This window comes from Glycine soja, chromosome 5 (genome assembly GCF_004193775.1).
Source record: "Glycine soja cultivar W05 chromosome 5, ASM419377v2, whole genome shotgun sequence".
In the NCBI taxonomy this organism is placed as follows: Eukaryota; Viridiplantae; Streptophyta; class Magnoliopsida; order Fabales; family Fabaceae; genus Glycine; species Glycine soja.
In genome coordinates this window covers 1,514,812-1,536,225 of record NC_041006.1, presented here as the reverse complement: position 1 = coordinate 1,536,225, position 21,414 = coordinate 1,514,812, and the positions used below count along the sequence as shown (strand labels likewise).

The 21,414-nt window shown below is 34.0% G+C and overlaps 4 protein-coding genes across 5 annotated transcripts; 2 read left to right on the top strand and 2 right to left on the bottom strand.

Annotated features, from left to right (window-relative positions):
* Positions 1 to 3,336: 3,336 nt before the first annotated feature.
* Positions 3,337 to 4,837, top strand: LOC114411770 (E3 ubiquitin-protein ligase CIP8-like). Its single transcript, XM_028375457.1, has one exon. The coding sequence runs from the start codon at positions 3,473 to 3,475 to the stop codon at positions 4,499 to 4,501; it is 1,029 nt and encodes a 342-aa protein (XP_028231258.1). The 5' UTR covers positions 3,337 to 3,472; the 3' UTR covers positions 4,502 to 4,837.
* Positions 4,838 to 7,514: 2,677 nt separating this feature from the next.
* LOC114411432 (basic leucine zipper 43) lies at positions 7,515 to 8,389 on the top strand. Its single transcript, XM_028375120.1, has one exon. It carries the CDS (start codon positions 7,565 to 7,567, stop codon positions 8,207 to 8,209), a length of 645 nt encoding a protein of 214 aa, XP_028230921.1. The 5' UTR covers positions 7,515 to 7,564; the 3' UTR covers positions 8,210 to 8,389.
* A 3,162-nt stretch (positions 8,390 to 11,551) lies between these two features.
* LOC114411769 (serine protease SPPA, chloroplastic-like) lies at positions 11,552 to 14,423 on the bottom strand. Of its 2 annotated transcripts, XM_028375455.1 has the most exons (5): positions 13,968 to 14,423; positions 13,257 to 13,362; positions 12,289 to 12,376; positions 12,059 to 12,197; positions 11,552 to 11,969 (listed from the first exon to the last, which is right to left on the bottom strand). In XM_028375455.1, exons 1-5 carry the CDS (start codon positions 14,131 to 14,133, stop codon positions 11,965 to 11,967), a joined length of 504 nt encoding a protein of 167 aa, XP_028231256.1. In that variant the 5' UTR covers positions 14,134 to 14,423; the 3' UTR covers positions 11,552 to 11,964. The 2 variants fall into 2 exon arrangements, with proteins under 2 accessions (XP_028231256.1, XP_028231257.1); XM_028375456.1 differs by lacking the exon at positions 11,552 to 11,969 and having other exon boundaries at positions 12,065 to 12,193.
* On the bottom strand, positions 14,089 to 20,801 carry LOC114413774 (serine protease SPPA, chloroplastic-like). Its single transcript, XM_028378318.1, has 7 exons — positions 20,757 to 20,801; positions 18,757 to 18,978; positions 18,349 to 18,532; positions 16,635 to 16,796; positions 16,450 to 16,553; positions 14,430 to 16,185; positions 14,089 to 14,113 (listed from the first exon to the last, which is right to left on the bottom strand). Exons 1-6 carry the CDS (start codon positions 20,799 to 20,801, stop codon positions 16,168 to 16,170), a joined length of 735 nt encoding a protein of 244 aa, XP_028234119.1. The 3' UTR covers positions 14,089 to 14,113; positions 14,430 to 16,167.
* Between the last annotated feature and the right edge of the window lie 613 nt (positions 20,802 to 21,414).

The window sequence follows — 21,414 nt, the reverse complement described above, 5'->3', positions numbered from 1 at the left end:
TTCCTTTACCTTCTCGTGGCCCATAAGTCAAGTTTTATTCCTGTTGTGTTCCTTTATCCAAGATGCCCGTGGGGTGACCTAGGTCTCGCACTAAGGCATTGGTATGCTTGAATTACTTTAGCATCAACTTGACTTCATTCATTTAAAAAAAATTGACTTCATTTTATTTTGAAATTTATTTTTGAAAATTTAAAATAAAAAATTACATCCACCCAAATCCTTACAAATTTAAGGCTTACTCATATATTTACTAACTATTATTCTAACTTAATAATTACGTGTTTTGTATCACCTCCTTTTCCTTCCAGCTGTTATCCTTTTCTTTTAGTAATATTTTCCCTTCTTTCTCTTAACTACCATTAATTAGCAAAGGCATTTTAGTTAGGATATAAAAATATTTTATATTAATGAAATAGTTGTATTTCTTAATTTATAGACATTAAATTTGAACATAATATTTTTGAAACGAGAAGAGTAAACGGGGGAGTAGAGTTGGTGGCAACAAGATTAACAATAGCTGAGATGTATCGAATAGGATATGGCTTTGTGGGCTCAAACATGGGGTAAAGCCCACAAATTAGGCGAACTACAAGGGGTTGAGCTTTCCATGGGGTAAAATCAACTTTTGGGTTGGAATAATACGACCTAGAACAATTTTTGATTCATTCGTTATGCGAGGAGACCTTGGTTAGTATAAATCGAAAGGTACGACTTAGAAGTTAGAACTTCAAATTACATGAAATGAATAAAAGAAAATTACATCACAGTTAAGAGCGAGGAAGAACTAAAATAGAGTGAGGAAGTGTTATTTACATTTGTTCGGACTGCGTGTTTCGGAATATAAATTTTTGCAATCCGGATTGGTAATTCCAGATTAAAAAATATATGTTCCAGATTAGATCCATAAAAAGGGTAAATAAGACGGCTAGATTAGGCAATTTTTTCTGTTATCTTGTAAGAGCATCTGGTGGTTCTGGAACTTGATGTTGTAAATCTCCTTTACAGCATGACAAAAAAAGTGGGTGAATATCTCACATCAATGTTATTGAGCTGAGTGATGTTGAGTTTAATCTCTTTAACTAAAATCTCAAGACGTAGTATTATGGATTAAAAATATGCTGAAAAATAAAGATTTCACTAAAGTCACTAATAAGATTTTTTGACTGATATTAATCATTAATAAAATTAATAGATACTTTTAATGATAAAATAAATATGTTAGGTGAATGGAGAGTGCCAACAACCAAAGGCGCGACTTTTTTAGAATAATAGGTCTATATGACAGTTTAATGTTATGACATAAGTATTAAGTAATATAATTAATTTTTCAAATTTCATATTGAATATTATGCAACTTCCTAATATACCCTTTATCTTTTTAATAACTACTCATACTACTGCACAATACTCCCATTAAGTGTAACAGATTCCCATAATAATTGCTCATGTTACATCCTTTCATCTTCACCTAATTGCTGGCTTGAAGAATAAAAAAAAAGGCTTTGAACAGAGAGAGAAATGGTTTAGGAAAGACAAATTCCAAGAATTGAAAAAAATATTATTAATGCATGGAGTAGTATTGATTAAGAGTAGTTTTTTTAATAAAAAAAAACTTAATGCAACATTGGTTTTGTAAAAGACCTATAATTTGGAATAATTTTTTTCTCTAAAACGGAATGGAGGGAGTAATATGGAAGAATTTAATTTGTGCTAGGAAGGGAGTTTGTGTGAAATAAATCATGCTTTAGGTGGTTTTCTTTTGTATATCCATGTTTTGACATAAGGTTTTGGGTGGGAATAACATTGTATCAAGCTAGGTGAGTTCTATTATCGGTTTTGTCCGATATATCTTTTGTAAATCCTGTTTTGGCTTAGTTTGACGCACTTTGTGCGCAAACCTTGCTCTTATTTAATAAAATTATTTTGGCTGTAAAAAAAAGGAAAAAAAAACTGCTACATTTGATAAATCAAGAGTTGCTATATTTGTCAATCTCCGGAGTGAGCTGTTAAATAACAAACAATCCATTTAATCCTTGTTTTTATCACATTCACACTCCAAATCCTTGTTAAAATTGTTGTTCCTATAGTGTACTCTATTAATTTCCGGATAAGCTACTGTGTAATAAGGGGTGTGAAGGAGTCCATTGACTTAGGGGATAGAAGGCGAGACAGGAAGTTATAATAAGGTAAGGGCAACATGGAGATATTCAAAATTTTGGGGGTGCAAGAAGCAATTCTTGGAATGCAGGAAGTAAAGGCCGCATTTCAGTCCACTATACTAGTTTAGCGATGACCCATACCAAAGTCACTTGAGTCCATTGAACACCGAACGTGTTGTTTTTTGTTATTTTTACAAACCGAACGTCTTGTTGAGCAGGAAAAATTTGAGTTGAAAAAAAGGAAAATTTTAATATAAATTTTTTAAGTAATTAAAATCGAAATCTCTGCAGAAAAATGTTACCATAAGAGAAAAAATAAAATTAAGAAGTTGATTTGTTAAACAATATAAAAATAAGTGCTGAATAGTAAAGTACTTGTTATTAAGAGAAAGATAACACAATGAACAATACATTACAATTTTTTTTTTTTACAATTTAATGAGTGAAGTATATGTCAAATTTATTTGATAACTAAATTTTGCTTAAAAAATATAGATTCACTACTTTTAATAATATTTTTTCTCTTGATTTTTTTATTCATAGAGGTTAGTATTGTTAGTTTTTGTTATTAAAATTTAAACTCATAATTTCTTCTTTTTTTATTTTCATTTATCACTAAACCAACTTTATATTTTTCCTGGTGTAATTACATTTTATAATATAAAAAATGAAGTGCGAGTAATTAATTTTAAAAAATAATTTGAAGTAAAAGTATGAATTAAGAAACAATAAAGTGAAACCATAACGTGGCAAGCTTTTATGGATCGTAAAGCTTTTTAATAATATCCCATTCCTTTTCAGCTGAAATTTATTTTCTTTTATGAAAGAAGCAAAACCATAAAACAATTTTTAATGTTCCGTGAAGGGAAAGGAAGAAAGGAATGGAAATCTTCCTCCCTGGCTATTTGAGTACTTCCATTTTTTTTTTTATTAATTTTCATTCATCATTTCTCTGCTCCCACAATAAATTGACCATTTAAATATCGGCCAACAAATACACGTACTTGCAATATCCAACACTAGTATTTATTCCGTACCAAATGCTAATAGAAAATTTTGCATGATGTTTTTACATTCTCTTATTATTTGCATAATAATTTTTTACACACAATCAGAATAAAAAGATCTCGAAAATTATTTATATTTTTTCTGGGGCACAAGAAACGGTGTGTGGGTTCCCCGTAATCCAGAGGCGACAAGGAACGGACATTGAATTGCGACAGGGGCATTTCCGTCATTCCACAGAGCAACCCGTTATAGCCCCAAACCCCACACTTTCCATCATACCACACTTTCTAACCAACCAACCATCAATGGCAGATGTAACCACCTACCTCCGCCACCACCGCGACCCCGACCCCGACCCCGACGACGACGACCAAACCCTAATTCCATTCCCTTATTGGGATTTGGACTTTGATTTCGACCCCGAATTCCCCACAAACACTTTCTCCTTCACCGACCGCGAAAACCAGATCAATTTCGTCATGGATCTCTTCCACCAGCGCGTGGAGCAGTCTCAACTCACCGATCCCCTCTCCAACGACGCCGTTTTCGGCGTCATCGACGGAATCGACTTAGGTTTCCCCGCCGCCGACGACTTCTTCATCGGACGGAGATTCTCCGTCGGATCCGACGAATCCGACGGAGGACACTCTCACTCGCACGCGGGGATTGACGACGGTGTCCTGGGGTTCTGCGCGCATTCCGACGAAGACTACAACGAAAACGACGACGTTGCGAGCATCCCTCTCTGCTGGGACGCGCTTCAATTGGAAGACAACAACAACAACTACGATGACTTCGAGTGGGAGGAAGTGATAGACGAGAGAGACGTTCTCAGCATGCTCGACGACACCGTTTCCGTTAACCTCGGAATCGAAGCAGAAGCAGCAGCAGCAGCAGCAGAAGAAGAAGAAGCAGAATCAGAAGCCAGCATTTTGGAGTGGCAAGTTTTATTGAACTCCAACAATTTGGAAGGACCAAATTCGGAGCCTTATTTCGGAGACAACGAGGATTTCGTTTACACCGCGGACTACGAGATGATGCTCGGGCAATTCAACGACGATGCGTTTAATGGGAAGCCTCCGGCCTCCGCCTCCGTCGTGAGGAATCTTCCGTCGGTGGTTGTGACCGAAGCTGACGTCGTTTGCGCGGTTTGTAAAGACGAGTTTGGCGTTGGGGAAGGGGTGAAGGTGTTGCCGTGTTCGCATCGTTACCATGAGGACTGCATTGTGCCGTGGTTGGGGATAAGAAACACGTGTCCCGTTTGTCGCTATGAGTTCCCCACTGATGATGCTGATTATGAGCGGAGGAAGGCGCAGAGATCTGTTGTTATGTGATAATCATGATCATGGTGTTATTATTAGGGTCAGTTTTTTTTTCTTACTTTCAGTGATAGGGTATAAAAAGTATAGATTTTTTTTTTTGCTGCTGAAGAAAATTGTGCTTGTTGATTTTCCGAAATTTGAGTTTTGGGATGATGCTTCTCTTCGAATTGTACTTTTGGGATACATCACAGAAACGATTCATTTTTCCATCATGGAATCTGTTTATGTTGTGATTTCTTCATGTTCTTGTTCTTGTGGATTGCTCTGCTGCTATCTTGTATCGTTCTGGGTTACGGCCAGATTGGAATTCTGTGAAAGTCTTAGCTGGTTCCTTTGACGGATTTTATATCCTCTCATGTTTTGAATGTGTGTTTGCATTCACATTCGATGATCTATAATGATGTAGAAATACCATTTAAGTTCGTTTTAGGTAAATGTTCGTAACTTCGTGTGTTTGGTTCTGGATTTTGAATCTGAAATTGATTTTTGAGAAGCAGTTTTAAGTAGCTTTTTGATGGTGTTTTACAAGCGTAAATCACTTCATTTTGAAATTAATTTTGCGAACACCAGCCCAAACACATAATGAGTAATGTGATACTGTACAAGGTTTAGGGCCATCTCTCATCTCATGACATGGTCATGTTTAAGAGAAAAAAGATTGTTATAATTTTTCTTAGAACCTGTTAATAATTTGATAAAAATTATTGTTTCTTTGTGCATGATTTAGCACTTTGAGTTTCACATGTTAATAATCAATGGCCAACTTTGTTGTGGTCTCTTATCCTTTCAGCGCGTAGTAAAAAATCTCTGCTGGCTTTCTTTGTCTTAGGAAGAAATTTCTTATCTGGACCTTTGTTTGGCTGGACTGTGTTTTCTAAGACTTTTTATTGCAGTACTAAGCTTTTACAACAAGGGTTCAGCTTTATGGTGTCCTTTTATAGTTAAGGACTACACAGGATGAGATTTTTATTTGATTTTTATTACCACGATGAGATTTCCATAACAATGCCTCGGCCACTTTCTGATATAATTAGCATTTTCTTTGTGACTTTCTTAATTGTAATTCTAGTTACGTACAAACTCAAATTTGGTGTAGTTGCCTGAAAATGCAACAATGATAGTTGCTTGAAATTTGATATTTGTTACGGAAAATATTATTTTGATTGATAGAAATGTAGGTATTCTTTCCTTTCTTAAGGGTGTTCTTGTTGAGTTTCTTGCCGAAGATTCATTTGTTAGGGGCAGTATTCACTTCATTCTCACTTTTGTGTGTTCAGAAAATTGTTTTTAAATGATTTTTTTGTCAAACAATATTGTTTCATTTCAGAATCAATTCTAGATCCAAAATTAATTGAGTTTTTTTCAACGTGAAATTAAACACATAAAAATTTATGTAAAATCAATTTTGGATTCAAAAATAATATTCCAACATAAAAGAAAGCATGCACTTAATGTAGGTGATTATTGTCACACACGCCTATGCAAATTAATTTTTTTGTAATTATGTTATTTGTATAAAGGATCTTTGTCAATAATATCTGAAAAATCTGATTAACTACCTCTAATGAGGTTCTCTCCTCCTAATTGAATTTTTTTCATCCATGAGATTCGAATTGGAGATTTTACTTAAGAAAATCAAGTCTAAATCAACCACTTATTAATATATAATTTGATATATAACTTTTCTCTATGTGATAGTTTTTGATATGGTTTTCTTAATCTATTAATTTGATTTACAAGAAAAGAATAAAATGAACTCAATAGGAATAATAACAGTAGATAAGCAAGTTTTAAGTCGCTTTTTTCTCATGTATATAGCATATGATGTTACCCTTGGTTTTATCTGATAACATTGAGCAATAACAAACATATGAAGAAGCCTGGTTTGCAATGCACTAACAACACCCGAAACTTTCCTGTTCCATTAAGTTTTTGTCTTTTGCCAGACGACGCACTTTCTCCTTTAGATTAATGAATTTATAGTTGATTAAAATGTGTACCAAAATTAATTTCAGTCAGATCAAAACGTGTTATAGATTTTGATAAGAAACAGACGTGCGAGTTGAAGATGCACAGCACATATGACGCTGGAAATTTACTGATTTGAAACTCCACATGACAATGGTGGCAAAAGCTGGTGATTTCCTACGGATGGGAATCCTTATCGAAATTTATCATAGGCAATATTAGACTTTTAATTAGCATCTCCGCTATAGAAGCGAAATGAATAGGGAAGAAAAGCCCTTTGCAATTGCAAGTGAAAAATACTTTTTATATACGTATTAACCTTGTAAGCCAATGTCTTATTGTCATCGCCCACCAGGGAAAGTGGAAGACATTGTTTAAAGCGAAATCAATAGGGATGAAAAAAACACTGTTTAAAGCGTGAAGTTACTCTAAACAGTGTTTTCAATTTTGGAGATGTCCTTAAATATCACCAATTCTAATATATATTATTCATTAAGGTAAGTGAACTTTTCTTCAGTTTTTAAATTTTAGCTTGAAATAGATGTAGTTAAAGTTAACGCGCATTGCCATTTATTCTTGGGTAGATTACATAATTAAGACCAGAAATAGAAAAAAAGAACTGTAGATAGAGTCACCTAGCCAGCATTTTACTAAATTGGGTATGCGGCTATGCACTTATGTGGCATGATTTAATCCCCTGGTTCTTATTCAGGATAGAGAATCACTGAATTTCTTGCTTTCTACCATGTTTTAGGCATATTTAGTAAAAAGTCAATGGCATTGCCTTCCTAGCTATTAAACCACCTTGCTTCTCAATTTTCTTGTCTCTGTCAATTATTTCCCACCATTTTGCTGAGTAAAAGGTTATCTAACCATTGTTTGTTATTAATCTTGATCACATTGTAATCTTAACTTTCCTAGTATGCAGAATCAAGATGATCTACGGAACTTAGCACATCTATAAATACATAAAGCCAACTTAAATGCCCAGAAACACCCTTACCTACTTGTGCTCTATCTGCATTATGCATTAACTATCCAATCTTTTTAAAACCTGTAAGTCCATTAGTTCCATCTCTCTCTCTCACTCACATGAAAAATTGAGAAATGGAATGCAATGAAGATGATGAACTCCATGTAGCACCTTATGCTTCCTTAACACAGCGCCTTCACTATCATTCTCCAACCCAGAAACCTATCTTTACCTCAACAAACCTCTTGAACGTGGAAGCTGGTGAAGGCCATAATTTGAACCACATGGATCCACCTCATTGTTTGCATCATACTCCATTTTACTGCTCCCAATTTCAGCTTCCTAGCAACAGCAACAACCCAATTCAAATCCCACTCCATAAACCCTCTCCCAACATATCATCAAACAACAACAACAACAACAATTCTGACGAAGCAAAGGCTCTCCTTGATGACAGAAAGAAGAAGAGGATGTTCTCCAACAGAGAATCCGCTCGAAGGTCGCGGATGCGAAAGAAGCAACAAATTGAAGTCCTGCAGTACCATGTGGACAATCTGCAGACATTAAACCATCAACTGTCCCAAAAGATCATTTACTTGTTGGAATGTAACCAACAAATCCACCAACAGAATGCTCAGCTAAAAGAGAAAGTTTTCTCTCTTCAGGTAGCACTCTCTGACTTGTTGGCTACTTCTGGAAGTGCTGAGCAACCTCACCTCATCCCTAATGGCTTCCTAGCCGAGCCTTCGACTCGACCAATTGCGAGTTCCAGAACATAGCCATTTTGAGTACCATGTTGTGAGGTAGAGATACATACATATGTGCTCTAAGAAAACTTATAAGCATTTGAGTGTTGAATTTGAATCTGATGTGGAGACATTTTAGCCTGAAGCTGTGGTTGGCATCAGTGATGCAGTCATAGAAATTTAGCTCACAGGTAAGCATTGAACAAGAATAAGAGTTAGTGTGTAATATGATATTGATTAGATATATACTATACTGAATTTCTATTGAATGAATGGTCTCGACCCAGTTCTCTTAGCTATATACAAACTTTACCTCTCTTCAACCAAAAGAAGGGAAAAGATGAAGTTATAGTACACTGTCAGAGTATGAAATAACTAAACTTTATTTGGTGTTCTTGGATGCGAAGGCATGGTTTACAGTTTGATAGAAGATACACTGTTCTGGTAACAGTTACTATTTAATGCATTAAACGTGAATTTTTAATGAAAATATGTTCACAATCTTCGCGTCCAAAAATTAGGACTCGTCCGGCAGATAAAATGTCTAGAAAGCCTTTCAGAAGAGATGGGGGATATGCAGGCAATTTGAGCAGAGGTTTACGACTTTTTGATATAAATAATAACAAAAATTGAAATTATTTATTAAAATAAAAGTTTATGGGATTGTATTTTTGACACGTAAGATTCACGCCTAGTATACCTCTATTAATGTGTTTGAATTTACTTCAAAAGATACGTGTATGCTTCTATTTTCACATCCATTTTACTAGAAATATTAAAGCTATGATATAGAGTTCTAATTTGATGAGGACCACTGGGTTGAATTGCCCCCTTGATGGTTTAGAAATATCTATTATCTCCGTATATCCATTATGCTGTTGAGTCATATCCAAGGCATTAAGCATCTCACAGGATAACTTTGATGCAAGATATTTACAGACTACAGGGATAACCCACCAATCAATTGATATCAATATTATACGTTCTGATACAAAAGATCCTCCAAAGAGACGAGTGTAGAGCATGCTAGCTGGTGAGAGTTTCAAATGATAATCATTATATAACTCAGAGTTTCAGAGATGTTTAGAAAAAAAGTCATTTTAGTAAGAAGAGAGTATTATTTGATTCTGTGTGCCTCAACATACAAACTTATCCCCTTTATGGGAATGAACACTAACATACAAAGTCGTATCTGGGAAAGGATAAGATTATTACAACAAGAGATAATATAGAATCTACTTTATCAAAGATAAGATAAGGCTGAGTAGACTCAAGATAAGACAACTTCTAAACGACTGACACGTGGAACACAATGGCGAGGATATGATTATGTTGAAGATTACTCTCTCTAGAGCACACCTTTATACAAGATTTCTTCAGCAGTCACTAGTGTGAATTTGGTGGATAATGACAAGTTGTAATGTTGTACCTCTGACCTAGTGAGACTTCCGTACACTGGGTGATGATAAGGATATCGCTTTTTGTGTAACAATTTCTCCATCAATTGAGCATTGTAGTCTTCCTAGTCTTGTCCTAATGCAGAATAGTCATCAACCAAATCTTCTACCTTTCAAAACTCAGGTTCTCGGACATGAATCTCTGTTCGAATTTGACCTTCATTAGTATTCTGAAGTATTATCCTATCACTAGGATAACTATCCCTTGGCCTTTGGGATGAACTTGATAGATTTGGATCCAAAGGTCTGTATGAGTAATTGTTAACTTAACAGAGATGTCTTGCCAGCTGGTTTTGATAGTTTTCTTCTAAGGGATATGCTTCAAAAGTTCCTTACATTTGAGCTTCATTTCTAGATCAAAGTTGTCCTTGCTCCATAGGACGGTGAATAATCACAATATAAACTAGTTTTCTTATGTGATCTTCTGAGATTCCTCTTTGTCTCTCAATGTCTAGAATCTGTTTCAGCTTCATACACCACCATGCTAAAGGAGAAAATCACTCTAACATTGTTCATAAAAGATATTCATCTTTACATGGATCTGTCAAGATGTTGTATGTCATCAAAAGTTTTAGGGCGATGGGGATTGAATATTGTATTGTATTACACCAAATGACCCATATGGTTGGTTCACACAAATCTCATCCAATAACACAAATCTCAACCAAATGGCCCATATGGTTGGTTCACACATATGTATTGTATTGAATTTCAACGTTCCAATTTGAAAATCTTATTAGTAGGAGATTTATAAATATCTTTTTGTAAGTGCTATTTAAACCAAGAGCCGAGAAACATGCCCTAGTTATTTTTTTTTGTTTTTTTTTTCAATTGACAAATAAGATCGAAATTATATATATAATCGGTACCAGTAGTATCAAGTTCAAGATATAAAAAGAGATATATAAGAACATGACTTTTGCAGCCTTACAGCCTCCACAACATCTCAACCGTTCATAATAACAAATACTAATATACTTTTTTATATTCTATTTTAATAACCATTAGATGCCAAAATTAATGAGTAAGATAATTGCTGTAGAGACAGTACCGCGGCAGATGATCCAAACACCTTCGCTAAATTTTCTTAGAAACAAAAAAAAAAAAAAACACACAAACAAGGAAAACTTTATAAATAAGTTAACTAACAACTACAGGGAACTAAAGTAATCTTTTTATCGATGCCAAAATGGGGTTGTCATATGAATATCCTTCCAATTTCTCAAGCACGATATCGTCCATCCGTGCTTGGACTCCATCAAGGAGCTATGAAGTTCCTTAAAGCTGGGAAAATCAGGATTTGGAGGTCTCATTCGCGATAATCATGGTCGTTGGGTTGTTGGTTACTATGGTTCTTGTGGCATTTCGACAAATACCAATGCTGAACTTCAAGCAATTTATCTGGTCTTAGTCTTGCTTGGTTAGAGGGCATTCGGAATCTTCATTGTGAGTCTGACTCCACTACTACTCCACTTCAATTCATCGCGGATGCTGTGGTTCGTTCTCACCCCTACTACCCAATTGTCCTGAAAATTCAAAGCTTAATCACCCTTCAATGGCAGCTCCATTTTTCTCACACTCTTCGTGAAGCTAATAGCTGTGCTAACTCCCTTGCAAAGACAGGTGCATCTGAAGATTCTCATTTGGTGATTTTGGGGAATGCGCCGTCCAACTTATCTACATCTCTTATGGCAGATGCTCTTGGTGTTTTCTTCACCATGAATAGATAGTTCCTTATTGTTTTTATTTTCATCTGTATAAAAAAAAAGTTCTTATGCTTGCGAACTTACTACTAGGTTAAGGAATTATTTATCACAATTACCACAATTTATTTTCAGTCATTTCTCTCTTTTCTTTTCCAAATACAAACCTAAAGTTTCAACAACTTTAGCATCTGAAAACATCTTCGCAAAATTTAATTCGAGTAAATCAACATATCTTTATTTGTTTTTTGGAATTAAATTTTCTCCAAAATTATACACACAACATAGTTCCCATTGTGCGGGAGGAAGTGGAATGAGATATTCACACATGGGTATGTGTTTTCAGCGGATTGCATGCATCATTATACAATGAAAAACACAAATAGAAGGAAAAGTTTATAAATAACTACAGGAAACTAAGATAATCTTTTACCAATGCCAAAATGGGGTTGGCATATGGATATCCTTCCAATTTCTCAAACATGATTCCATTCGTGCTTGGACTCCATGGGAAAACGTCAAGTCCTGTAGTAATTCATTTAAAGTTCTGTCTACTCCAGTGAGAGAATTACCAAGACCACTTAAAATCTCGGGCAGAGAAGGGCTTGGTCTCGAGAGCTCCACAACATTAACCTGGCATAGCTCAAGCATGATTACCAAAATAATTGTCTTCAGGTATATAAGCATACACAATCTTAAAATAAAGGTATTATCAAACCGACCTGTCTGCGGTATATTGGCCTTCAATTTTGCTATGGCAACAGCTCGAGAAAGGCCACCAATAGCATCAACCAAACCGTGAGAAGCTGTGTCCTTACGAGTCCTAACCCTTCCTTGTGCAACCTCTTCCATCTTGTCTACCTTGCAACAGAACAGCAACTGTCTGTAACTTGGATTTACAAAGAGGTTGAACAGAAGGCATGAAAAATAGATTATTGAATTTAAAACATACAGTCATAGATTTGGACAAAGCTGCCTTATCTTGAAATTGTTTATAAGCATGCTGCGCAGACTTGGAAAATAGCTCTGCTTCATCTAGTCAGTAGCAGAGAGAGAGAGAGGATGATTATGAGTACGAACCCTCAAATCAATCAAAAGTAAAAGATTAGTGCATAAATGACAGCAAAAGGAAGACATTAAAGACAAACAGGCTATATAAAAATAACTCTTAGATTAAAATCATCACCAGCATTAGAAAAATTATATTCCTACACTGCAAGCAAGCCCTGGGCCTGCTTAGGGTGATCTTTAGTGCCTCTCTATTTCCCCTCTATTTCTCACATAACAGAACGTAGAGGATAAAGGCAACAAGAATGTTCCATGCATTTCTCTTCTTTTGCCATAATCCGCTTGCCAAGATTAAAAAACTTTAAGACGGGCACAAAACTGCACTGATGACAACGTGGGCAACTGCAAGTCATTGAAAAGCATCTCTACATGTTTTGTATCATAAATTTAGACTATCTGCACCCGTAAGTCATTGCTCTGGTTCTGCTCATGCTTTTAGGGATACCTTGATGCTCTTTTCAGGGATTATGAAAAGGGAAAACTATAATTGATACCAGTATCAACTGATAGATGTGGAATCTGAGCCAGGTTTTATCCATTGTCCATCAAACTCTCTAATTGATTAAGGAACTTCCCTAATAACTGAATTCAAAGAATGAGAAATATATATTGAAATCCAAAACTGGTCTAAATGAAAAGGATTTTAGCTGGATTCAAATACTGCCGCAAAAATGGAATTTCATAATCAGCTTATTAGAACTGAACTGGAGATTATTCAGACAGATACTTTGTGTTTTCCATTCGCAAACAGACAGTGCCTCACAGTTAGATATCAGATGGTACGGTGCACTGGTTAATATTCTCTCCAGCTCCACTAGAACTTTATAACTGAACGTTAACAAATTCCATTACCTTAAAGAACGCTGTTCAGCTGCATGGAGCTCAGCATATCTACCCTTTGATATGATTTCTTTGTTGAAGCCAATCTTCTCAGAAAGTTTCCCAAGGTTAAATTTTCCTACAAAAATATATGTTATAGTGCTATACCATCAAACTAAAAGATTACAAAACCCAAGGAGGCAAGGACAATATCTGGGGAGCTGATTGTTTATGAAATTACAATGTCTTCCCTCATTATCTCAGAGCTCAAATGAATACTTTCTTTTCAGCCATAATTTCCTTTGGTTGCATTTAATTACCATTTAAATTTCAAACTGCTATATTTTTCTTCATCATAAAATGCTATAAATTATATTGACACAACTTATACTATGCTATATTATATCCTGGTCATGGAAAGTTAACAGAAACCAGAAATATGTAAATTCATGCATATCTACTCTTCTTTTATTTAAGTTAATTTTCAAGACCAGTTAAGTTAAGTAGATTTGGAGAAATTTCAGTAAAGGGAAAAATAGCTACAAATCAGAACAATCAGTAAGGTTATCTAGTGATATCTTGTGTATCTAAACCACCAAGAGTTTCCTATATTGAACAAAATATCAATTAGGTTTGAAACACAGAGAGATCATCTATATCAGTTGTCAAACATACTGTGTATCTCGGTTTGTAATAAATCTTAATTTATATTAGCAGTTTAATCATCCATACACCCAGGTTCACCTGTGACCACTCCAATTGAACCAGTTGAGGTAAGACTTTCTGCAACAATAACTCCTGCTCCCATTGCCATGTAGTACCCTCCACTTGCTGCCACATCAGACATTGAAGCAATGACTGGTTTTGAGGCAGCCAGAAGCCTGATTTCTCTCCACATCCAGAAGATCATGACAAAAAAACTTTATACTTAAACAAGCGAACTCAACAAAATACTTGCACTTAGCATCATAATTTCATGACAAAGATCACATAAGTTTTTCAAATTTAACTAGATCATTAAAGCACTAATAACTCCTCTCCAATCTAAAAGTAGCATCCCAAAGAAGTTCTAAAGGAAAAAATCAAAGCAGTACAAGTTTTTACCAAGTATTATTGCTTTGGTATAGATCTTTCTTAAATGCATCCAACCAACCATTTTTTGTATGTCATTTTAACAGACTGCATTTTGAACAGTGGGGAATTTACCAGCACTTGCAAATCAGAAGCAAGAGCATCCCCTCCTGGACTGTCAATTCAGATAATAGCAGCCCTGTATTTATTTGACTCTGAGGAGAAAAAGAAGGCTCAATGTGACCTCCAAAATTATGACACAAATATAATAACCAAAAAGAATAAAGCATAATAACATTGCCAAAAAGGTTCAGGTTTGGCACACAGCATCATAGATGAACAATGAAATCCAACGTTATCCATGTTATGGAATGGAAGTGTCCAATGTAAAAGGTAAGAAACAAAAATGAGTGTTTTGAGGCCTTACAGGGTGCAATAATGCTGAAAATTAGACAAGGTATTAGGATAGAAATGAGTTAAATTAAATTGCTAGAATGACAGTGATTTAGGCCAAGAAATTGATGGACAACTTGTTGAGACGATGACTAAAGCGCTTCCGATATTAAGTTTAAAGTTCATGGAGCTAAAGCTTAGCATTTCCATGGCAAATCTCAAGGAGTGCTGGAGTTATGAGAAATTTCCTTATTTGAATTTTGAATTTAGAATAAGTTTTAGATAGTGTTTTTGTTATCTTTGCAGATTTTATCTTTTATGTTTGGTTTCAGTTAGTAAATTTAAATTTCAAATAAATCTGATGGCAGATTAGATTTTTTTAGGAATTTCAAATTGGTTGTGAGCCTATACATAGATATTCTCATTTTATGAATTTCAATGGCTATATTCCTTCAATTTTAATATCTTCATTTTCTCTGTAAGTTCCAATATTTCTATATTTTTATTTTACAAAATATTTCCAACAGAAATAAAATTTAGAGATGCCATACCTGATACCACAGGTTTCTATGTTTAAGTATCTGAGATCACAATTACAAAAAAGGTTTGAAAAATTAATGATGTCAAGATACAAGCCAAGTGATTGAAAAAAGAAAAACAAAAGGGATTGTTTGTGGCCGAAAAGTATCTACCAAGATCAAAGGGAAATTTTATCATTATGTTATATGATTGGATCAATTATACTTTATGGTAGTAAATATTGAACTTTAAAAGGACAACAAGAGAAAAAAGTGGGAGTAGTAAAAATGAGTATCTTAAGAGTGAAGTATGAGCACATGCGAAAGAACAAGATATACAGAATGATTGTATACAATTTTTTTTTACATGACACATGTTAAGGGAAAAAATGACAGGAAATCAATTAAGATGGTTTGGGCATGTGCAAAGAAGGTCATCGGAGGCACCGATGAATAGAGTAGATTGCATGGATAAGGGAAACAAAAAAGACATTAAATTATTAAATCCCTCAAAATAATATCCATGAGATTTTGGTTATTGATCAAGTTGAATGATGTCATGTGATTTCATGTAACTGATCTCATTTGGTGGGGTGAGGTTATTGTTGCAATTTCTTATAGTTTTTTTTTTTTGAAAGGCGTTGCAATTTGTTATAGTGTCATGACAATAGTTAAATAATGTAATTCTAATCAAATCAAGATAACTATGATGTTACACTAATGAAAACTGCCACACTAAAAGTAAATAGCCCCAAAAAATTCCACTAATTATGTGCCGATTTAAAGAAGGTGAGTTTATAAGATTGTGTGTACCTCTAACTTTGCGTATCTTCCCAATTAGCTTCTCTCCAATTATACCAGAGCTACGGGCACTTAAAGGACTCTGGATACGACGAATACTCCCTGAAGCTCGGATGATGGCTATTAATTCTTTGCCACCTGATAGTCCAAGAGTTGATTTCCTAACTCCAGAGTATTTTCTGCATTTGAGAAAAGAAAATATAAGTGTATGGTTAATGTGAGTTGTTTGGCATATTTTAATTTATAAAAAAGTATCTATTCACATTATAAATCTGTTGGAAAACAAGAAGCCATATAGTAAATAATATATTGCAGTGGCAGCACACCACCCATGCCGCTCATTAGCAACTGAGACATGGTGGAATGCTCTGATACCAATTGATAGAACCTTAGGAGAACCACACCACAAAAGCTAGTTATTGATACCAGTGTACATCATGTACCTTGTCATCATAGATTATGTCTGATATGAAACCCTCTTCTTTAAGTCTCTCTACTTGATAGACACCTTTATTTATGAAGTTCTCAATATCTTCTCTTTTCTTTCCTGTATAAAATTTGCAGAAATCCAGAAGTTAATTTATTGATTCAAGATTCGAGTAGGTCTTTAAATACACTTGCATTGCACCTCTAGCAGAAGAGACTTTGTCCAGCCAATTTGTATAGATATTATCAAGCAATGCAGTAAACATCTCATGATGATCTTCAGACATGGTTTTACGGGTAAGCTGATCTCCAACACTTTTGTATTTGCCAATCCTTTCCACTTCTGGTTCAATTCCAAGATTCTCTAGAACACATAAGAGAATTAACAAATGAAAAAAAAAATAGTTTTAGGCTAACTATAGTAATCAAAGAACAAGGGTCTATGTGATTTGAGAAAGTGTTTTCTATTTGCACTTTTAATTATAAAAATGTTGCCTTATTTTCACTTTTTCTAGTATAAAGATTTGTATATGAAATTGTATGCTTATTTCTCTTCCACTATTTCTCATACAAATGTTTGGAAAAAAAGTGGTATTTTTGTAACTAAAAGCAAAAACAAGAAATAAAAAAACCGGAAAAAATTCCTTATATTAAAAATGCCCTAAATTTATAAGGATTTAGCAATAAGTCCCCTACCAATATCTACAAGATGGACAGGAGGGTAGAAAACAATTTTTCAATAACATAAAAAGCATGAACAATTAGCATGCCATAAGTTTTATTTTATTTATTACTTTATAGGGTGCACCAGAATCAGCTTACCTCTGAGAAATGGGGCTCGAACAGTCAATCCAAACAAAGAAAAATAAGCACTTGGAGGGGTAAGCAATATAATATTCTTTTTCTCGACATTAAGGGACATAAGCCACAACAAATTTTCCTACAAGCACCATCAACTATCAAAGCGGTTCATAAGTAGAAAATATCAGAACTTATAGATCGGAATATTAGATGATTCATAGCTTTGTATATATTTAGTACCGAGAATCATCAAATTTAGGGGGCACTTGGAAGAGCTTATAGTGAGTATAATTAAGCTTATAAAAATAGCCTATGACTATCATAAGTTCTTCTTAACTTATTTCAATAAGTTTTTTGGTGTAATTTATCAACATAAGATCTTGTCAGCTTAGTCCAATAAAATTCAAGGTCAAATTTATGGCATAAGTTCTAATGTGATAAGAGCTTATCAAATAAGCACTTAGGACCTGCTTGGATAAGTTTATCAAAAGCACTTCTAAGTGAAGAAAAATAAGAAGAAAAAAATGAAATGAGTTTCTTCATAAGCTAACATAAGTTAAAAAACATGTTAGAGAAGTTATATGAGAAAACTTTTACAAATTAGCTTATGCATAGAATAATTTTAGCTTATACAAAAGTTCATTTTATTTTTTTCTTCTTATTTTTTCATGCTAGAGGTGCTTTCAGAAGAAATTATCCAAACATGCCCTTAATTAAGTTATTTACCCAGCCGAATCTTAATGTATATAAACTTCAGTTGCTTCACAGCCTCAGTAAACCACATATATCAGTGTTCTTTGGGAGAAAAGAAAACATACTGATTCAGGCAACAGCGCTACCTACTTGCCACTTTAATATCTTATAAAAAATAAAAAAAAAATCGTATTTAACAAATAAATAATTTTCTTGAATTTTCTCTTAATGGATACATGATTAAAAAAATAAATAAATTGGCGAATCATTACATCTCTGTAACCAGTTCACGAGACCCTAGTATATAAAACAAGATTTTAAAAACGGAAAGTAACATTTAAAAAAAAGTTACATTTTAACAATACTTGTTCCTGCATTCTTTTTTTTTTTTTTTTTTCCAGCAGAGCAGTAATTTGACGCACCTGAATTTCTGAAATTCAAGATATGCCTTCGAATTTCTTCGACCTTTGCCCAACCACAATTTAAAACATCAATATGGAGATAGATGCCGGATATTCGAGGATCATAAGCTGCCTTGAAGAAATTATCACAGATTTGAGGCAGAGATAATCCCGGAGAGAACCTACTCTTGAGCTGATCCGATATCTAAAGCGAAGAAATATGCAAGATAGTGAACAACTAGTCACGCAGGTGACAACAGCGTGAGTGATAAGAGAATTATAAGATTGACTTGGTGGTTGAACGGAAGAGAAAGAAGTTGAAAAGAGGAGACAGAGATCGTAGGTTCGAATCATCTCACTAACAACAACTAACATTTGCCGATACAAGAAATTAACGTGAGTGAGAAGTTAAAAGAGAGAAGGAGAAACCTGGCCGTGCAACTTGATTGTGAGGTTGGCAGTGAACTTTTTCCAGTCTCCAGTGGGATAGTGCTCTTCGCCATCGACTAAGTCTTGTTTGGGGGGAGATGAAGAATAAAGAAGAAGGTGGAAGTGGAAGGAGAGTGGTGCGCGCGTGAGATATTGTTGAGGGCATTGGAATTGGGAGCGAGTAAGTGCAAATGATGATGATGGTGGCGGAAGCGGTGGATGCTAATGCGAGTGCGTGACATTTCCGTGAGTTTGCCGCTTCACCGCGGCAAAACGTGGGAGGGAAAAGGGTGCCAGAAATTTGCTTGTTGTCTGAGAAGGTAATGCTAAACGAGGTTCTAGAGATTAAAACAGTAATCCCTCTCGACTCATATGAGAAAAATAATTAATTTTATACTAATTAAAAAATTAATTAATATTATTTAATTTTTTTAGTTTAAAGTAAAAATTAGATTATTTTTAAAATATTTTTTATTGAAACTTATAATCATGAATAAAAAAAATATTAAAAAATAAAATTAAAATTAAATAAAAAATATTTTAGGAATGATACCACAAAATTAGTTATATTTAATTTATTTATACTTAACTTCAACGTAAAAAAAAAATTATATAAGTCGAGAGAGAGTATAATTCTGGATAAATCATGTCAAGTTTTGGATAAAGTCAAGCTATTATAAAATTTGTAATAGAAAAAAAAAATATGATCCTCTTAGATAAAACGATGTGCTTTAGAAGATAAAGAATAATGAGAAACATTGATTAAAAAATAATAATTGAGATTACAATCAACTTTTAAATTCTTTTCATCTATATTGGATTTTATCATAATTTTTAATTGTTGGTTTTCAAATGAATAAGTGTGAGAGTATTTTAACCAATTCAAATAATTAATTTTATTTATTTAAAATGATTAAGTTTTGAAACAACTTGTATATAATTTTAAGGTGTTGATTGAGAAGAGAGATACAAAGTTTTGTACATAGATTTAAGCTTCACTTAGACAATTATAAATTATGTTATCAGATAATTAATAAAGAATTTTCCTTCAAACATTATCCCATCTTTCTAAATTTATACTTAAAAAAATCCTTTATATTACAAAATTGAATACTCATTCTAAAGAGTGGTTTATTTTCTTAATTAATCCACTTTTTATACATTCTTTCTTGTCTTAATGGTGTGAAATACATTGAAAAAATGGTATGAACCATCCAAGATAAAAATTAACTGACGTAAAATTATTTTAAGTTAATTAGGTCAAGTCTAGAATATATAATTGTATTAAATACTTAAAAAAAATGTATTAAGTGAAACATACATGTAATTTATATAAAAAAATCATATAAATATTTATAAAAAATAAGCTAACGTAAAAATTTACACGACACAATTATGTAAAATTTTAAAACAGTAAAATGCATACTTATCAAGAGGGTGTTTGAACTTATATTTCCTTTATGGGGAGACAGCCCAATATCAGAATCTATCTTTTTTAGATCTAGGGTGGTCTAATATATTTTTTCAGCCGGCAATATGAGACTAATTCCTCTGCTTATAAATGTTTTTGTTTTCATATAACTAAGAATCAAAACTTATTTCATATATGTTTAAAAAACTCAAGTTACTACTAATTGTGAAGAGAGGGCCCTACAATGGAATCTATCCTCCACGCCACCAAGGTTTGTGTATCAAACATTTTCAAAAATCGCGGGCATGCTAAGGAAATAGTACATATATATTATTGCATCTTATTTAAATGCCGATTTCTTTGGAGATTATGCCCTTTCCAAATCCAAATGGAAAGCGACTTCGTCCTCAAAGCACGTCGATGATTTGAATGATGCACTGACGAATATTAATGCTGGAACCTAGTAGCTAGCTACTAGCTAGCAGTTCATTCACATGTGGTGTCCTGCATAGCATATTAGCATTGATAATGTCAAGTAGCATAATACTATTTGCTACAACAAACTCCTGTACCAGCTCGAAGATCATACTACGGCTTCAAGCTTAAACCTCACATTAGCATTAACTCCAAGCATTTCTCTGTTTATGAGGCCTGTGATATAATAAAGGAGTCCTGTGTCCTTCTGAGAGAGCTACAGGACATGTTTGATTCAATTTCAATTTTGCCTAGATTCATTTTTAAATGTCCATTTTTTTTAAATTGATTCATAGTGTGGTGCGATGTTGTGTTGATATGTGTCATGTGTGGAGTGTGGCTGGGTTGACTTGGGTGAATATACAAGTTTAGTTAGTCATGATAAGGGTTCAAGGGCTATGGTTATGGTTACTGTTTCGTAAGAATTAAGATTAAGTTTTGATGACAAAAAGAATGGTTGTAGCATGAGGTTCCACATGAATAATTATAAATTTAATGTACTTTGTTGGCTCAATTTTATTTTTTTTGGGTCGTTGAACATATGACTACAATTGAGGTTTGAGAAAGTCTAAGTTAGAAAGGGTCCGTTTTTGAAACAGTCTTTAGTCATTAGTTTCAACTTTTTAAAACACACTTCAAATAATTTTGCATAAGGCAAATAAGTGCATGCTTTCTTAGCGGTTAAAACCTTGATTGCACGAATTCCTATGCATCTAAATGGAAAAGATACAAGAGAAGTGTTGAGGACAAATTGTGTTTGAGGGGGTGCAACA